The sequence below is a fragment of the Apus apus genome, chromosome 2 (genome assembly GCF_020740795.1).
Source record: "Apus apus isolate bApuApu2 chromosome 2, bApuApu2.pri.cur, whole genome shotgun sequence".
Classification (NCBI taxonomy): Eukaryota; Metazoa; Chordata; class Aves; order Apodiformes; family Apodidae; genus Apus; species Apus apus.
Genome location: NC_067283.1, coordinates 116,525,667 through 116,546,087, shown reverse-complemented (window position 1 = coordinate 116,546,087; position 20,421 = coordinate 116,525,667). Strand labels below are relative to the sequence as shown.

The window sequence follows — 20,421 nt, the reverse complement described above, 5'->3', positions numbered from 1 at the left end:
GTGCGTGTGTCAGGCAGAACTGTCAACAGTCCCAGATGCAGGTGGGATGAAAAAGATGAAAAAGATCTAGGATCCATCTTAGTGGTTGAGAAAAGAGCAGCGGGAGAGGCAGGACTAAAAATAAGGCTGCAGCATAGGTCCAGGGTCCATCCAGAACACAGGGTCAGAGAGAAGATTAGAAGCAGATGCATCTCTGATGTAGCTCAGGCATGATCTTAAATGGACACTCTATGTCTGTCGTGCCTGGAGGTTCCAGGTGAGACTGGCCAAGGCAAGTAAGATCTGTTGGCTTAACATGGCCCTGATGCACTGTAGTCAACTAAAGACAGAGCTGAAAAAACTTCGGATCAGGTTATACAGTGGATAGAACCAGCAGACAACATGGTGTAACAAAGAGTAATTGAAGGAGACTAATGTAAGCAAGGGAAGAGGGGTAAAATGCTTAAATGGTGATCTTTGTTCTGGTAGTGGGATCAGGCTATCACAGGGCAAATGTGGGCAAGTAAGCTTTTATCTCTGTAGCATACTGAATAGATTGGAAGAAGGTTAAATAGATTGGAGGAGGCTAAAGATGAAAGAAGTCTCTGAAAAGAAGTTACATGCCATAACAATAACTTACATGAATGTTACAACTCCATTTGTTTTATAAAATCGTAATGATTTCAGAATCTCAGGATGATTTATGACTCTGTGTTAACTTTCTGGAAATAATCAGCTATTTGAAAGTAGCACAATACATTTTTATTTCACCTTTTCACTATTCAATTGTTTTGCAAAATTCACCTTCTGCACAGCCCTGTATGTGAGAGGGAGCAACACTTCATCCCTGGGGATTCCTGAGGCATAAGCATCTCAAAGGAAGGTACAGTGAAGATAAACTATTTATGTATATACTCAGCTGGAGGCCTCTCTCCCCATTAATACACCCAAAGGCACATGTGTGCACAGCCAGATCTCAAGGGTCTGCACTGTATTTTATCAACTGTGTTTTGATGGTTTCAATTAGCCGTTAGCATATGCTTCATCCCAATATCAAGGACAAAATTTTTAAAAAGGAGAAGAGAAATAAGGGATGAAATACTAAGGCACTGTTCTGAATGACAGAGTTGTATCTGAAATTTAACAGCACGTGTCTTCTGGCTCAGGTGATTATGATCAGTTGCTTTCCATTCCAATTAACACAACACTGGTTTTGCTTTAGCTGAGAAAAAGAAAACCAAAGCGAAAATAAATTCAATTTAGAAAGCTGACAGAAAAGCAGATCTGTTTTGCACAATAAATTGAAAATTTGTGTGTAAAGATTCACTTTGAACTCCATGTGTGCCTGCTGCTGTGGAGCTGCTTAAAGCTGTCTTGGACATAAAATGGCAAAGTTTTTGGGCAACACACTTTTTTCACTGTCCTGTTTTTTGTTTGTTTGTTTGTTTGTTTGTTTCCTTGAAGACTTCTGGAAATGTGTAAAGAAAGACATGTGGAAATAAAGAAATGCACCAGAGATAAGCTATTTCATTTGTCTGTTCTTTTACCTAAACACATAGTTAATAGAATACCTATTTAATTTTATGTGACTTTTTGATCTCTTAATCTCAACGTGTTTTACAAAGAAGAAAAATATTGGGGGGATGGGAGGGAACAAAGAGTGGGGAAGTGACTTTTTTCAACCAAGAGGTCAGTGACAGAGCCTGAGTCAGAACTAAGGTCACTATGGTTCCAGTCTCACTGCCCCTTTATCACCCACGCTGTATCATTCTCTCATTGTTTCTGCCTGCTTGTATATGTACCCTAAATACTTCTGCATGTGACAGCAGCTGTGTTGTTGGTTTGTTGTTTATTTTTTTTTGCAAGGCACACAGTCCTGTCCTTTTTGTTAATCAGAAAGTCCTCTTTGTTTCCATCTTGTGTATATCAGGTGAAAGCCATTAAGCCCTGTTCTGTACCTACACTGTGCAAGTCTTACAGTGAAAATAACATCTCTAAACATTATAAAATCTGAAGTCTACACACAAAAATTAATTTGTCAGTTGCAGACATAATGCAAAAAACCTCTCAACCCCTGTTAATTCTACTGAGATTTCTTGCATGGTTGTATTTATACACAGGCAAACACCTCACTGAAACTGGGCCATAAATTCCAATCCAAAATATATTGGGGTTAATGTAACACCTACTTCAGCTCACCTTGGATGAACTGACTTATTCTTTACCCAGGTAACTAACTTGTTTTCTGCATAAAACTCAGGCACAAGTTATTTGAATACTGAATATAATTATTTGGTCTGTTTATTAAATTGAGAATTGTTCTATCATGTGGTGGCATTCAGTAAGCATCATATTAAAAGAAAACGGAAGATTTGGTGATTTTTAGGTGAAAGTTCTTTTACTTTGCTTAACAAATGTGACATATGTAAGGCAATTGTTGAGCTAATTTTAACAGGCAGAAATATTTGAAGTGTAGGAAGGTAGTAAAGCTGATGTGTCTGTAGTTTTGAGCTGTTATTTACTGTTGATATTTTTCTGAAATGTGCAAACAAAAAAAATCACTTAATAGTAAATGAGCTATAAAAATCATGTTAATGTCAGTAATATGAGCAGCTGAGGACTAAATAAAAGAGAGTAGAAATATTTCAGTATTGCAAGAAAGGGGTATTTCTTACATTCTTTGTAGCACATAATAATGAATATTGCATTTCCCACTTTATGGTACAGGAATTAAGCCAAGTGGATAGTATTTTCCTTCATACATTTTAAGTTATTATCCAGACTTTATGAATCATTAAATAAAGACAATAAAATTTTCTGTTTTGATAAAGGTTTCAATTGTAATAGTAGGACATGTTAACCTCCTGGACCACTCTTCTGCTTTAAAGGGGATTTATACCTACCAGAAAGTGCTTCTTTTAATGGCCACTCTACTGGGAATTCAATCCATCTGTCTCCATTAAGAGACGGAGGAAGTGTTTTATTTATGGTGAGACTAAAGGTATCCAGAGTTGATGTGTTCTGCATTTTAAAATGATGGAGAGACAACTGGGATGTGCTGTTTTCCAAACTCTGCAGACCAAGTCTCACTTTATAAAGCATTCCCAAATCAGATGGTAAATGTATCTAGGAAGCAACAAAATGATCAGTTGGCATTCAGAGATATACAGATATATGCATCGATAATTCACAGGAAGCGAGGAAGTTTTCTCTAAAGGAGTCAGCACAAACTTAGCCCCATTTAAAACAGTCTCAGTGCTAAAAGTCTCATTGAGTTCAAAGGCAGCAGGACCAGATGGACTGCAAGCACTTACGGAAATATTAGCTTTATATGCTCTAGGGGCATTCATTGCAATTATTGTATCAGATTAAAATTACATACAGCACCAATTTCTAAATGTGACTACTTAATGTTAATGCCATTGAAACTGATATGCATTATTAACTGCAACTTTTTTTGTTGACCAAAAAAGAAAAAAGAAATAAAAAAAGAATAATATGCTTGATCACCATGAGTGTAAGAAAGCCAAACATTAAAAATGAAATCTGGCATGAAACAAAAAATTCCAGTTCCGCTTTTCTTGACTATTTCAACAATAATATCTGCAATATTTACAACATTAAATGATTATTTATCTTTAAAAGGAAACTCAAAGAAAATGTAAATATATACAAATCTATATTCTTTTACATCATATGTGAGTTGGTTCTTAGCTTCATGTTCCACTTTGTTTTCCAGGAAAACTGGATTTGACTTGCCGTTGCTTCCATAAAAAAACATAACCAACTTGGATATATTTTCTGACAACTTTTCAAAGTCTGTTTCTGTTTCTTCTTGATGTTTTGTGAAATAAATCCTCCATCTGCCTTCTGAGAAAAAAAAATAAGGAAAATAAAAATAGAAAAACTATTAAAGATGTTTCTTTTTTCACATGTTAACCCCTATGAAAAAATTCCTAAGATGTATCTTAGTCTTTATGGAGAACATTAATATATAAGCACTTCATCCAGGTGCTGATCAGCTCTGTAGGTATATTGTCGTTTCTTATTATTACAAAGAGGAAAATATTGTCAGTACTAGTAAGAACAATTATGCAATGGGACGAAAATATTCTCTCATTATTATTTCAGAACTAATGAATAAAACAGTCAATGTAATGGCAGCAGCTGTACCTGAATTCATTTGCTCTCTTCCTAAAGGACAGGCAGAAGTGCTTCTCCTCTCCTGAATTTCTAATTGAAAAAAGATTGAAGACCAAATTAATACTTCTGTATAACAGGGTCTAAATGATAACAAATGCCTGTATTCATCTCTAATGAAGCAACTGACTGACTATTTTATGATTTAGATTAAAGATTTAACTAGGAAGTGCACAATGTGATTTTCTACTTAAGCATGGTCTTCTACATGTCATCCTACTTAATGAACTCACTCTGGAACTGGTCCTTTCCTGTGAAATGGTTGTAACACAAAGATTCAACTATTTTTAATTTTAAAACATCTCTGTTTCATTTATACAATTTAAGCTCTGGACAAATCAGAACTAATTGAATGTTTTTAATGCCCATTTTAGGGGCTGATGGGCTGATACTCCTCCCACTGGTATCAGCTCCCATTGATTTCATTGGGATTTGACATTGACCAAAACTACTTGCAGACATTAGTCAGAGGCAAGAAACAAAGAGGGAAAGTCTTCTTTTGAGATCATAACCAAGCTTGGATTTGCCACTTGTTGTATAAAAAAATCTCACAGGAACACTTGCTCCTTCTACCAAATCAAAGCCTTCTGACAGAAATATAAACATCCTTTTTAAAAAATAATAATAAAAATAAGTTATATAAGCTTAAATAGACTAAATATTCCTATATTTTATTCAGAAAAGTCTCAAAATATAATCTAAAACAAAGCTGAAATTTGCTTTTGCACAATAACAGCTTCCCCCTTTTCTTTCTGTGTTTCAAATGATCCAAAGTTAGAGTTGATAAAGCAGAGGGAATAGATAGCACTGGAATTCCACTCAGTGTCAATAAGCTGTTGCTGGACAAGCATCATCATGCCAATGCTGCTGCAGTGATCAGAGATGCCCTAGGTGTTAGGGGGAAAATAACTAGAATATTTTCTGCAATCTAAGGACTCTTCTATACTATTTGCTTATCTTAGGGGCAGGATCAGTAAAAATAGCTCAGTCTTATAGGTACATTCTGGGCTTTGGTTGCCTGCTCATCTGGCTGGGGTGTTGCTGTGGTTTCCTCGCAGTGTGCACACCACATTGTGTTTGTATTGGAAGTATGGCACAGGGAGGAAGGATGCACGTTCCCTTCTTGTCTTGACAAAGAGTGCAGTCACAGGCACTGGGGTCCAAACTGCTCCTCTGTGGACTTATTACCCACAGAGTGTCCATCAAAAGCATGTCCAGTTTCTGGCAAAAGCTATCCCAACAGTGTGGCATAAATGATGTAGAACAGTCTTGAATATAATGGAGCCATTTTCTCCACTGCTTAAATGTACTTTGCCCTGCTATTTACCTCACTTTTACTATGCCTGGCAAGTAGCTGGCAGAAGTATTCGAAGCTTAAAAAAATGTTTCCAAGTGGCAAGGTGGAAGAAAGACTTGGAGAGGTGGCAATTTGTAAAGAGAATAGGTCAAATTTGTTGCCATATATACCTCTGTAAGTCTGGAGTAACAAAGCAGAAATTATCCTCTGGCAAACAGTAGTTACTAAATAGTACTAAAAATCAACAGTGTTCAGACACCCTAGTTCCCTGTGTAATGACAATGGTCTACTGGAATATTTTTAACCCTAACTTGTTTATAGAAGCAAATCACATAGCTGCATTCTGCCGTTTGAAACTAATTTCATAGCAGATGAGAGTTTGAAGTTAATATTGACCTGTGGCATTCAGAGTTACTGAGGCAGATCTTTTTCCACCACGTCTGTCTTTTAGCCATGTTTGAGCCATAAACAACGTTTCTGTCCCTGCAGCTGCTGAGTCTTTCACAATAATCTTCTCCAGAAGCCAGTCAGAGCCTTTCCCTTTTTCAACCACCAACCCTTGCAGAGTCCCAACATCTACTGCTTCCACTTGAAAAACATCCACCTGAAAAATTCAGAATGAAAAAGACACATGAAAATTGAACCATCAAACTAAACTGATAGTGTACTTTGAAATACAAAATTGAGAGGGAAAATAAAGATTTTTTAAAATTATTATTTTTTTTACTATTCCAATAAATATCAAAAGAACCAGTGAGGACAAGTTTAAAGATGCTAAACTGCATTAAACAGTATTCCCTTTGTGGTTCTGCATTTTACCGCTAGTACATCTCAGTTCCCCAAAAGAGATCAATCAGTTGCTCATGCTAACTTCCTGAGAGATTTCCCTTCCCAAATTTCACATTTAATGATTAACAGGGACACCATTTTACACATCTTTTACTCTCAACAAAACAAAACACGAGGGTTCCATTTTGAGTGATGAAATGCAGGGAATGAGAAGGGTGGAAGTGAACCTCACAGAACAGTATTTTTTTCTCATAGGAAAGAATGACAAATGACTTGTAGGATTAATTTTAATAGAAGTAATTGAATTAAAGGAAAAATACTAGATAAAGCTATGTTTAAATAGGTTTTACAACTCTTTGCCAGTTAAAAAGTCCACAATATTTTTAAAACGTGAAACGAAAACACTGAGATATCAGACATTAAACATTTTCACAATACATGATTTTGGCTTTTTCTGAGTCTTACTCCTACTTCCTCAGCTGGAAAACAGAGATTCATTTCTTGGCATAGAGACATTCCACCTGTTTTGCTTTATAGACTTATGAATTATCATCTTGCTTCTATTAGGGCTGATAACTGGTAAAATCTAGAGTTATTTGTGATGGAATTTTCAGCATGATTTAAAGATATGAAGATGTTTTTTGAGGGAACTGGATGGCAATAATGATCAGAGCCACTTGAGTTCTGAGAAGTCTTCTGAACTTAATCTGCTGTGGAGTTGCTTAGCCAGAGCAAGAGAGCAATAATCTTTAATCAAAAGATTATGCAGAGATGAAATAGAGAAAAGCAATTCTTTTGCTTCAACAACCATAGGTCCAAGACCAGCCTGACCAGCTTGCCACTTATTGTTGTATGTATTTTAATATATAACAATTATATATAGAGAGAGAGAGCTGGAAATTGCAGACTATATATGATCATCTAGTAAAAAAAAATAAAATTAAATTTTAAAAAATAAGGATGTCTGGAAACAGAAAAGTTTCAAACTTTTTTCTGCAGTTCTGGTCTTGGTGCCTTATCTTTAACTTTCTTTCTCATTTTTTTATTAATATATGCACATATGAATGTGTGTGTTTGTGAACTAACCCTTTAACAGTTTCCTAAAAATGATCACCAACCTGTCATTGAATTACTCTGTGGCTTCTTCTAGACAGAAAGGTAGTGTCATTCAAAAACTGCTATAGTGCATCAAGTAACCATCACATCTGCACTGTCACCCCTGTGTTATCATGTGAAAGGGGGAAAATGAGAACAGCAAGCTGACGATTATTTTAAGCAAAAAGTGTTAAAGAGGCACTTGAATAGCTATACTTCCTAATGATGAGTCAAGGTTATCAGCTGCTTAGGGAATTTAGTCTGGCAAAAGCAGAAGATGGAAATGAAGGTTCTTAGAATAATTATGTCCTTCGGCAGCAGAGCAAATACATTGGAAAGGCTGAAATTCTAGATGGATTGCAGGACTACAAGGAAACAGGCTCCTCTTCATGTTTTCCATGGTTAAGTAAAAAAAAAAGTAATGTTTAGTGTCACCACCACTATTATATTTTATTACCTCTTGGACTAATTTTATGATTAAATGTAATTAATCTGAACTCTTCTCTTAATTGTGACATGAGCTTGATGACCGATTTATTCTATCAGTAAGTAAATTGGTATTAAGTTACAGCATCATGTTAGAATAAAATAGAATGGCTTATTACACTTATTAAATAAAATGTATTAAAAAAACAGGGTAGAAGATGGGTGAGAAACACAGATAAGTAAGAAACATACAGCCCCCTGTCTCTGTTAGTAAAGAAATAATTTAATTTACCAAAATTTGAAAATTTATCTTGAAAATTATTGCTTGTCCTTTCAAACATTTATGCTTATGTTAATGCACTATTTCTTTTATTGGAAACATAGAAGGAAGCTTTTATCAGATTAGAATACTTGTTAGAATAGATTTTTTTTTAAGAGAAGAGGGTTCACCAGAGGAGGACTAATTAGTGACACTATCATCAGCATCTCCAAAAAAATCTGTTGTTGGTGATCCACTTTTGGAAAGGAGAGAAAGTTAGGAATAAAGGAAAAATACAGACAATATTCTGCAGACTTCTAAACTTGTGCTGTCTCCAAAAGGATAGTTGGGTCTGACTTGCTCTAAGCTTGACAGTTAATAAATGCTATTAAACTGGAAAAAAAATCAACAAGAGTATTTGTACACCATTCTCCCTAGTGGTAATATTTCTGAAAATATTTAACTCAGGGGCAGCACGTTCTGCTGGATAATCCAGCCACAGGTAATAGAAAGTTTGCTTACATAGGTAGCGCATGAAAGGTTTTCCAAATTCTTTTTCCTCTGAAAGTAGGTATATTGGCTGGATAAACATTTGTGAAAACGTTGATGTTTAGTTTCCATTAGACACATTGCTTCAAAATTTGCCAATGTGCAGCTTTAACGAGCTCATTTTAGAGCGCATAAAATCTCAGAAGTCCGTGGTCAAATTTGCAAACGATTCAACCCTCTAATAAACTGCAAAAAAATCATTGAAAAACTATTAACTAGACTAGAAATTGTGAGGAGTGGGGTAAACTCACTTCACAGAGAAGATTACATTTTCTCTTTATGTGTACATTTGAAAATTTACGTGGTGTAATGAGCTTTACGGTAGTCAAGAGAACAAAAAAAAGAGGCAAAACAGCAAGTATAATTGGTAGAGCTAGATGAACAATTTGTCAGAGATAGTTTCTTTGCCAAATTCAATCCACTTTTCTCCTCACAAGCTGTCTGAAAACAGACAGATTATTACACATATTTCACTATAATTTTAATAAATTGAATAATTATTTTAAAAGTGAGATCATATTTTTCTGGATTCATTTCAGACCACGGATTAGTCATAAAACATAGGAAAAAATTGAGTTGTTGATGGGTCTTGTATGTCACATGATACTCTCTTATTTGATTTACAAACAGGGACTTTTTCATTTACTGGAGGCTTAACTCTCCTGCAAAAGAGAAAGGGAGAGGGAGAAAAAACACTGAAGAGAGATAAACCTACAGAATATAAAACTTTTCTTTTCCATGCTAATCACTTTTTAGTTACTACTAGCAGATTAGGTTCGAATGGAGAAAAGGTACCTTAAGTATTGATAACACATATAAGCAAAGCTTATATTGAATTTTCTCAGAATTGTATTAAAGCAATTTGTGTGTATGTACAGCCCACTAAGTTTTCTTAACTAACCCTGTCTGGAGAAAGAATATGTTTTCCAAGACTGAGCAGCTGAGACTGATAATGTGAGAGCCATACATCCTCTGTGACCCAGAACAGTTCCCCTAGCAAAACCAGGATTTTTTTTTCATATGTCTAGGATAAGAACATAGGCACTGAAAAAGTGTTAAAAATAATAATTCCAGCAACCCTTTCAGACTACTTAAAGTTTAATTTGTCTTAATTCCTTTAAAGATTTCCTTCAAATTTTCCTTCTTATCCTGGGACCCAAGTTCTGAGTATTCCTTTGAACCTATCACCCAGTTTGGCTTTATTCAGTGCTCTTCAGTGTCAGTGCTGGCAACATATCACAGTCTGTAGCAGTTGCAGTAGCTCTTGTAACAGAAGAAGCATTTGAATAGTCCTTTTGCAATATTTACCTTTATAAATGCCAATCATTTTATAGGCTCAGTATTGTGGCTTGATGGTTGGTTAATGATGATATTCCCAGCAGAACTGAAAATGGCAAGTCAAGACACACCATATGCTTAATTTTATCAACCTGCACGCACAAGTGATTTCCCTCACTGCTAATGTTACTATCATTTTAATAGGCTTTTATTGGAAAAGGAGTTAGAGTGTCTAGATAAAGGACCTTTCCTATGAAGCTATTGATTTGCTGCCTGATTATTTTTATCTCACTTGTTAATCTGGAGAAACTCCACTGAAAACTAGAGTTATAGCATAGGGAGGTAAAATAAAAGCCCTGTAACACCAAGCCCAAATCAGAATCAGTGTCTGAACATTCCTGTAGAAGGAGACAAATGAGAAATATAACTTCTGCTGAGATGTCAGCCTTCAGACTTTTTAGCTGTGCCAGCATAACCACAAAAGCAGCTTCTTTCCAGCCAAATTTTATCAAGACAGATCAAGTGAAAAAATTCAAATTATTAACAAAATTAATTGCTTCAGAAACATTTGGATAGGGTGAATATATGTCACTGTGCCAGCAGACTTAAAGGGTGGAAGCACTGGGTGGTAATCAGCAGCGATAACAAGCGCTGGTAGCAGGATTGTCTTGGCCCAGCTCAGCAGGAGGATGAACAGTGTGCATTTGCCTGTGACCTCAACATCTTGTCATCTGTGTTCCGTACAAATGCTTCTTTAAAAATGGGGTTTTTCCATGCATCTGAAAAAGCCAACCCTAAGTTTTCTCCTAAATTCATGTATTTTTGCAAACGTGTTTTTGTTTTATGTTAAATTGTCACCCAGAAATTCACCAGAAAACTTTACATGAAAAAAATCAATTAATTGAAATTACAGTGAATGCATAATTAGACGTTTCTGGTACCACTTAATACCAATTTCTGGTACCAATTTATATTGGTAAACCTACAATTATCGTGGTTCATCCATCTTCAACATGATTAGTGAAAGAACAGGAGCAGTAAAAAAACCTGAATAACATTTGCCCTGAACTGACCTTATGTTAATTTGCTTAGAATAACTGGATCAGAATCTTTTTGAAACAGGATTTGCATGCATAGAATGGCAACAGGAGTAAAAAAGAATAGTAGTACATTATAATAATCAGCAACTATGACCATTCAACTAACTTGTAAAAGACATTTAAATCAGATTTCAAATAAAATGCATTTAATAGAATGCAGGACTGCTACAGAGTCCAATATCCTCAGGAACATCCAAATCTGTAAAGATGCACTATATTACACAATAAAAATAAAATATAAAATAAAATAAAATAAAATAAAATAAAATAAAATAAAATAACCCACCAAAATAATCTAAGTCAGACACAACTTTGGACAAATTCAAATCCATCCAGGGCAGCCTCATTGTTGGACTGATTTAATAACAGTCTGAGTTTGAGATCAGGTTTAACAGGCAAAGAAAAACACATGGATATAATTTTGTTCACTTTTAATAACACATATGATTGTGCAATATTTTGATTAAGATACCATACTCAAATATTCAAATGATTCTCAGGTGGGCTCAACTTGGCTGATAATGGGGCAATAGAATGACCAACTGACAAGTGTGCAGCTGTAAAGAGAGGAGATTTCCAAGCACATCTCACAGTAGTGAGGCCAATTTATGCTCTTTAATGGTTTCATGAGTGAACTGGAAGAAAACAAGATTTTAGAGATGATGCAGAAACAATTGCTAGTTGTAACACTTAAAGAAGTAACGTGCTAAATTTAAGAGTTCCCAGTAAAGGTTTGTGAGAGTTAATAAATCACTGGAAAGTCGGCCTTCCAGTGAATCAAGCAGCTTAATCTATTTAACTTGCAAATGGCATACTGATTTGTTTATTGCCATAAATACTGCCAAAGTCAGCAGAAATTTGGTGTAAGAGAGCTATTCAGGCTAACAGTCAAAAAGAGTGACAAAATCCAGTTCCCAGAAGTTAAATCTTGAAAAATAGTGTGATTTTTTTTTTTTTTATATAAGGATAGCTAAGCTTCGAAACAACTCTCCAGTTAGATGAACCCTTCATCACTGGAAGCCATTCCTTCTGAGTTAGATATATTTTCTAAGCTATTTAACTTGAATTGAAGTTAATTCAGTTTTTACAGCATTGAAGTAAATGGTTGAACATTTTATTTGCTAAAAAATGTAGACTTGGATTCATCATAACTATTTACATTTTTTTATATAAATCCAGCTAATAAAGTAATATGTATTTTATTTTAAAATTCTCTTGTTTATTTAAAAACAATTAAATATGGCCTAGAATTCACTCACCCAACTGTGCCTATCTAAAATCTGTAGTCAGACAAGGGGTTAGTTTCCTTGTAAAATCTTGAGAAACAAGCAGATAAACTTTTAAGAATAATTCCTTTCATTTTAAGATAAATGTCCAGATAAAGAAAGAAAGTAACCACCTCCTAGAAGCATCTACTTCACCCCGTTTCTGCAGAAGAAGCTCAAACCATTACGCTAGAACAAATGTATACATTGCAGGCAACTAAAGCTAAAAGTGATACTTTTCAGCTTTAGAAATGTAATATATGTAATTATGAGTTGTTCATAGATAGAGAACTGCCCCCCCACGCCAAGCCTCCAAGGAATTAGAGAATTTGAGTGTTAATTAATTTTGCCCAATTTTTAATTTTTGGCAAGAAAGTATTACATTTTTTCTTGCTCTGCAAGAATACGTCAGGAAACCAAAACTAATCATTCAGTCTAACAGCTCTAGTCCATTGGCCAGTGTTATGGAGGTAATCTGGGTGATTGCTATTGTATATTCTAGCTTTGCCTCCTACCAATCTGTTACTAATGGACTGTAACTACAAACTAGGGAATAACATCCCAAGAACTGCACACTGCTGAGAAATTTGCTACTGTTTCCTAGGGTTATATAAAGTTTTAGTTACGCTCTTTCTGCTTTTCTCCTCACAGTTTATGACAACCTCCAACTAGTCTCTCCTTCACTATGATGGTATTCCCAGTTTTCCTAGTCTCCATCTGAATAATCCCTCCTCTCGATGACCAGATCATGTCACATTCACTTCTGTACTACAATACTTGGCCACTATGATGAACACATTTTGGATCAAGGGCATTTTGCAATTATTTAATCGTTATGTCAGAAATGCTTTCCATAAGAGAAGGTTTATCTGTAGTTTCAAAGAAGTAGCATTCTAGATACAATGTGATGTGGACACTGCAGACAAACAGTGACTTCCTAATAGTGGCCACTGTCCCACATTTTGGCCCTTTTTAGTGTATTCTGTCACATGTGGATTTTTTCCTGAAGTAATTTTTTTAAATTGCCAATGCTTAATCTGTGAGTACTGAAACTGAACACCAGCAGTCACCTCTCACTGACAATTTTTGTATGTGCTGCAGTTACCATGGTACCAACCTGAGCAGTTGATGTCTAAATATAGGGCAGGATAAAGGATATATCTTTTGAACAACTAATAGAATGAAGTAAAATTTCACAAAGATTTTACTGCTTCAGTAACTTCGAGTACTTAAAATATTGGAGATTAAAATACTCTAATGTCATTTACTGGCTTTCATAGAATTGCTCTGAAAAAAGCCACATTCTCAAAGAGGAAATGTATGGGTAACTCAGAGCCATATGACAGAACATACAGCAAGTCTATCAAAGACCATATAAAGAAGCACAAAGAATTTCATTTGCTAAAAGATGTTGAGTGCCAGAAGCAATATGGAAATACTGTAAGGATTTCACACAACTGAGCCCTGGTTTTTACAGAATGTCTGCACTGAGTACACTTGCTTCAAAAAAAGTACAGTGGTAATGTTTATCAGACTTAAACTGACTCATGAAGTATGAATAAATACGATTAGGATTTCATGGAAGCTGAAGGGCATGAAGAAGTGCCTTGAGATTGCTTCGTCTGTCCTTCGAGTTTTTAGGAGAACATCAAACAAGGCACCAATGTCATAGCAATTTGAAAGAACATGGTTCTTGCAGCACTCATCCTCACACTTGTTTGTCTCAGATCATCAGAAACTCAGCTCTTCTGGTGACAATGCTTCTCTCTCTGACATGGGCTGAGCTACAGGGAGCGTGCTGCTGAACTAATAGTTTCATACACATTACTTTTTCTACCAGTTCTCCCAAAGTCTCATAGGTGTAAGGGCTTTGGAAAGACACAAACCAACTTTTCAGTTATAAGAAGCTAAATCAGTCTTTCACTATCATGTAACCCAGCTCATGTAAAGAAAAGACCTGTGAAATAAGAGAAGCATCTCTCCAATCCACTGCAAAGTCCACTGAATACTTAAACATTTTTATGTATTTCTGCATTGCTAAACTGTTGTTTTTGGCAGCCCTGACATTCTGTGAGATTAACATCATATTTTGATGTGATTTCTAACAGAAACACAGTTCCAGTTCACTAGCTGTTACTGTATAGTCAGGGGAAAAATTATTGCAAGGAAAAGCACATTTTAAAATGTCAGGACAACTGTTAAGATTCAGAATGCAAATTATGTGTCTGTTATACTCCAAAATCCCCTAAAATACCAGGTCCAGATTCTCTGACTGCAGGGGTGCTCAGCACAATATGTGATTGGGCTGGTAGAGGAGACATTCTACACTTGAGAGTCTTTTTGGAGATTACTTACAAATGGGAGAAAACATTGGGAAATTTCCAAAACATGTCATGAACAAAATGTTGCTGAAAAGGCAGGAGTCGTGCTTGCAAAATCAATTCACACTTTGTCAATTAACCAAATACCTTTATATTTACTGAACAGGGGGAAAATCAAGACTTTTCTGTGTTTCTCTATTACTTATCTAAAAGCAATTTCTATTTAGTGACCTAAAATATTCCAGTGATGAGATCTACTTTTAGAAATAAACGGATACTGTGTCACATTTACACACCGCTCCTGTAAAATGTCAAATAAGTAATGAAAACTTGGGTACATGCCAGCTCTGCTTCTTACTCTGTAAAAGAGAAGAATTTTGTGTCACACTGAAGTAGACACAAGGACTATAGAAAGGCCCCTTAGGTTATGAATCTTTGTAGTTAATTTCCGTCCTCCCAGGCAACGTTTCTAGATCTGCTTCCCTGGTCCCTCTTCCTGAAAAACTGTCAGTCTAGAAATCAGACTACTTACTTGCAGAATTATGATTTAAGGAGAAATCCAGTAAAACTTACAATAAAATTACTTTACTCCATGAGGATAAAAGGACTGCAGCTCTGAAATCCAATTAAAACAGCTTCTCAGAAAACCATAATCTGAATTTCAACATTAGGGAAGATGAATGCACTTTTATAAAACTGAGCACTCTCATCCACTAGTATTTAGTTCCTTACAAAAAAACCAAATAACTCTCTCACTTTTCTTATGAATAGGCATTTTAAGTAGGCAAAAATCCAGTAAGATAATGACCCCCTTCAACTCTCACTGTATTCATGAGGCTGTTGATAGTTAGGAGCTGAGCTCCAAATCCCACATATCATGCCTCTGCTTTGGTCATCAATCCAAGCTGATTTGCAAGTTCCCTTCCTTAGAGAAACTCATTCTTTTGGCAGACGACATGAGCAGAAGGGAATTGTTTGCAGTGTGATATTTCCAAAAGGGGGATGGGTTGGAATACCATAATCACAGTATTCACTGAAGCTTCAGAAAGGTGGAAGAGTGCACATGCTATGAGAAAGACACACAGCACTGCCTAATGTTTAATATGTTCAGCATTTCTGGTTGCAAGACACTGGTGTTTCTTTTCCTAAACTTTAAGTATTCCAACTCAAATTTTCTGTAACAGACATTTGTTTCAGAATCCTTATCAAATTGTTTTAAGCTTTTTTTTTTTTTCTTTCAAATAAAGATCTGCAGAAAATAAAAACACTGTTTATTCCATCTTTTAAAAATGTAGAGATCTTTTTAGCTGAAAATTTCACTCCTTCTATCATTACAGGACTTCCTACAGGGACTAGGTTTTATGTTAAAGACATGCATTTTGCTCTAAATCTGCCTATGTTTTTGCAGCACATTCAGTAACTAAATTCCCTCTAATTTCTCTTAATACTGACAAAGTTACAGGCAAATACTTCTACAGCAGCTGTGTTGGTCTTTGATGAGGCTATATCCACAATCTTCAAGACTCACTCTGGCACAGTGAGTGAATTACTCTCTTGGTAAGAAAACTATGGAGGATAATGATTGACATTCCAGAGAGAGACCAAGAGCCAGACTGAGGAGCAGCCTGCCCGTAAAAAGGCAAAAGCCAGGGAAAGGAGCCTTAGTCTGAAGAATGACATGGGAAGAAAAGAGGCATTGAAGGAAAAGGAGTCACTTTATAGCTCTATTGTGAAGCAAATATGCATGAAAACCACGGACATGACACTGCAGACCTTCACTATTTGAAAAATTGAAACTAAAAGCACTTGATATAGTCACTTTATTACTTTATCAGTATTGTTAGCAACAGCTACATAAGCACCAGTAGTTTCCATGTAAGATAGATAGAGATATTCACATTACAATCACAGATCATTGCAAACTGGACTTCATAGACTCTATCCTACTCCCATTTATTCCATGAGAATTGGACTGGGTTCTAAAAGAGCAAAAGATCATGCAGAAAGTATAAGTATACCTTTCCTTTAGTGAAATTATCATTGCCTTTTCTGATTAACTTTCTTCTGCCAGTATCTCCTAAAAGGCCTTGGAGCATGACATGCACATCTGCATCTGTTCCAGATCCAGGGGATGCTCCCGTAGTGATATAGAGAACATAGTTTTTCACTGTTGGGGAAGAAGAGATCAAAGGTTTACCAAAGCTTAATCAGCTAAAATACATGTTCTTTCATACATTCCTACTACTATGTTTTAATTTTTTTCCTGCCCAGAGTCATCAAAAGGCCAAACAATATCATAATGCTTAGAAAAACACATAAAAGCATCAAAATTAAAATTTAAGAACTATGATTATAAGGAATAATAAGCTAAGCAGTTTGTGAGTGGGCCTGAAACACAGGCAGAACAGAAAATGAAAGAAAAACAGACACATCCCAAATTGTTATAAAGACATGAAAATATTACTGTACGACTCACTTGCATGCATTAAATATGTAATGTTCCTATGAAAAAGTTCCTAGGCTATGGATGACACCAGATTACTCAAAAAGCACATCTCTGCTCTGAGCCTCACAAAGTTCAAATGAAGCTGAACTCTGTGAAAAAGGCATCAATTCTTTTTCTTGAAGAAGTGTTGTGTATTCTCTGACACATCTTCCAACCTTAACCACTCTATAATTCCATGATTTACAACTCTTTGGCTGGGCATTTCTTGGAGGACTGCTTATGTTAAGTAGCTGTTTGTATTCCCAGAGAAATCCCTGACACACTGGTGATCTGCCCCACGAAATAAGAAAGAAGCCACATCCCCAAAACATTCAACTGAGAAAGAAATTATGGGGAGAAGGTAAAGACAAAAAAAAAAAAAAAAAGAGAAGGGCCACGAACTTGATCAAATGACTGCAGAGTTGGGGCTGTTCAGCCTGGAGAAGAGAAGGCTCTGGGGAGACCTTATAGTGGCCTTCCAGTGCCTGAAGGGACTACAGGAAAGCTGGGGAGGGGCTTTTCACCAGAGAGGGCAGTGATAGGACAAGGGGTAATGGTTTTAAGCTGAAAGAGGGGAGATTTAGGTTAGACATCAGGAAGAAATTCTCCATGAGGGAAGTAAGGTGCTGGAATAGGTTGCCCAGGGAGGCTATTGATGCCCCCTCCCTGGAGGTGTTTAAGACCAGGTTGGATGAGTTTTTGTGCAGCCTGGTCTAGTATGGGGTGTCCTTACTCATAGCTGGGAGGTTGGGACCTCTTGATCTTTAAGGTCCCTTCCAACCTTAACCATTCTATGATTCTATGAATTCTATGATTCTAATATCTGCCCTCACGTTAAATGCTCCAACTAAAAAGAGAAGCAGACTCAGTAAAGGTTTTTCAAACATCTGTGCTCTTATAGAAAAAAAAAAAAGTAAAAAAAAAAAAAAGTATTAAAAGACAAAAAACTTTCCCAAGGAATACCCCACAGTAGAACTCTCCTCAAATTCATAATCAAGGAGCTTCTGCCCAAGTGTTTTGAGACGAATTCTGAAAGCACAGCAGAAAAGGCCAGGAATACACAGATTACTTGGGCTATTGATCTAAGCTCTCCGCTCCTGGGAAACACTTGGAGGACATTGGGGTATTCTCATAACAGAATATCCATGTAGGGCAAGAGCTATTCCTTCCTTCACTAACTTTGGTCATGAGATCCTTTCAGAAACATAGAGCAAACTAAAGAAAATCCAGTCTTGAGGTGATCAAGGCACAACTGGCACTAAGGACTTTTCATAACGTGTGACTGCTAGGAACACAAACTGATAGGCCTCTGTTGCAAACGGCCATGGATCTCCTTCTTACCTGAAATTACAGTAGAAGAGTTATTTCTCTGGATTTCTGCTGTTTCCTCTGGGAGACAACTAAACTGTATTATTGAGAAAAAGCTGAACTCTGAGAACTGTTCATTTTCAGCGCTGTATATTTCCTCTTCTGTGTGTCAGAAATTGGTAACAGTTGGACTTGAACGCACAACGCTCAGTTACAGGGACCAAGATATTACTTTTTTTTAAACAGTGAAGTGGATTGGACCTGGCTATGCACCACTAGCTAAAAGGAAGAGAAAGTGTCTGCTAAATCCCTTGGACTGCTCTGCAAATCTTAGGCATCATCACTGACCAGATCGTTGCCAGTGTTTCTGATTTGTGACAAACCTGCTGGAAAAGGAGAGCCAGCTGTGAGAACTGGAAGCTCAGCCACTCTTCCTCCTTCTTCATCTGCAAAGTTGTGACAAAATGGAAATTCTAGAAGATTTTTACTTTCTCTGTGTTGAAGCTTTACCTTAGCAAAGAGCAAAGAGAAATACCTTCAGCACTTGCTGTGCTCTAATGGAAGCTATAGCAAAAGACGTTATTAAACAGCTTTTACACATAAATTAGTAATAAAAAAGTAATAGTTTTTCTAAAATGTTTTTGAAAGCAGCCTCTAAAAGACAAAGAATAGACATTTTTCCCAATTAAAAATCATTAAAATGTTGTCAACATTATTGCTATAGAGACTGTTGTAAGGAGAAAAAATAATATTTGGAATGGTTCAAAAAGGTTCCGTTATGTAACCTATTCAGCCAGCATATGGAAGAAAAAAAAGTGTTGATATGCCCATCTGAGCTTGTGAGAAATGTCAGTATGCCACAACATTTTTCAGTGCAGAATGTTTTCTCATTCTAAGTAACAGGAGAAAGAAAATGAAGTATTTCTGGGGAAAACTGAAAAACGGAAATGAAGACTGTTTAACAGTGCACATATGTATCTGTACATATGTATCATATAAATATATAGAGTGTGTTACTAAATATTTTTAATCTCTATAAAGTTCTGTATATCAAGTAATAAAAGGGTGATCCTGTGCTAAGTAGCTTAGTCTTACTATAATGAAACATGTTTTAATAAGGAGGTGAAAACTAGACCAGGCAAGATATTTGACATATGTTGCAAGAAGTAAACTTCCTTGAAAAGGGTACAGAAAATTAACTTGTCCATTTCTTCATGATCTACTTAATTAAAATGACAAAACCCTTAGCCCAGTAAGCTCAACCATCTTTGGTTAGCAGTTGTCACTGGGAGATGGCATTATTTTTGTCTTCAAAAGACTCCTATTATTTTTTTCATGACGACAGACACATTGAAAAGATTTTTTTAAATTAAGTACAGTAAAGAACAATGTTAATACCATTTCCCTTTCATGCCAACATCTACATTCCTTAACAGTTTCTTGAAAATCAGATTTCATTTACTGTGCTTTGTTTCATCAAGAAGTGAAAGAAGCAAGAATAAAGGTGTTAGCCATTATATGCTTCAGAAATAAAGCATATCTTAATTAATTATGTTCTGGACATTATTTTATAATAATTTAAATTTCCTCAAAAACATCAAGGTAATTATTTTGCAGTTATGGTTATAAAAGTGAGTTCTGAATCTAAAAATGGAATTCAACCAACTGCACCTGCATTTACTAGTGATAGAAGCAGGAAATCTCAGACTCTCTGTGAAGTGCAATCTTGTAAAATCAAAATAAAATAGCATAGAAATGACCACTCTATTTCTAACCAACCACATAAATAGACTGCTAACCTGTCTTTCATAACAGATATTATCCACAACCTGTTATACCAACCTAGTTATTGCATGCAAGGATTCAATTAGTCCTGCTACGAAATCCATAGAACAAACAGGGTTTTAATTCTTAAAACCCCAATAATTTGCATATGTCCCAAAGGAGGGAAAATTATATTTTCTTTCTTTCTCTTTGTAATCCTACCTAATGTAAATGTGCAACCTTTTCTTACCTACACAACGATTTTTTTACTAACTCAGCTTTGAGTCATTGTTCTGAGCTAATGAA

General features: G+C 35.8%; 1 protein-coding gene across 1 annotated transcript in view; it reads right to left on the bottom strand.

Annotated features, from left to right (window-relative positions):
* Positions 1-20,421, bottom strand: part of LOC127380806 (lipoxygenase homology domain-containing protein 1-like) — a 141,586-nt gene that overhangs the window by 12,986 nt on the left and 108,179 nt on the right. Inside the window, exons 32-37 of the mRNA XM_051610288.1 lie at positions 18,735-18,861; positions 16,577-16,725; positions 5,873-6,080; positions 4,153-4,212; positions 3,671-3,849; positions 2,883-3,105 (exon numbers count right to left, since the gene is read on the bottom strand). Coding sequence (XP_051466248.1) covers positions 2,883-3,105; positions 3,671-3,849; positions 4,153-4,212; positions 5,873-6,080; positions 16,577-16,725; positions 18,735-18,861 — 946 coding nt within the window. The remainder of the gene's footprint in view (positions 1-2,882; positions 3,106-3,670; positions 3,850-4,152; positions 4,213-5,872; positions 6,081-16,576; positions 16,726-18,734; positions 18,862-20,421) is intronic.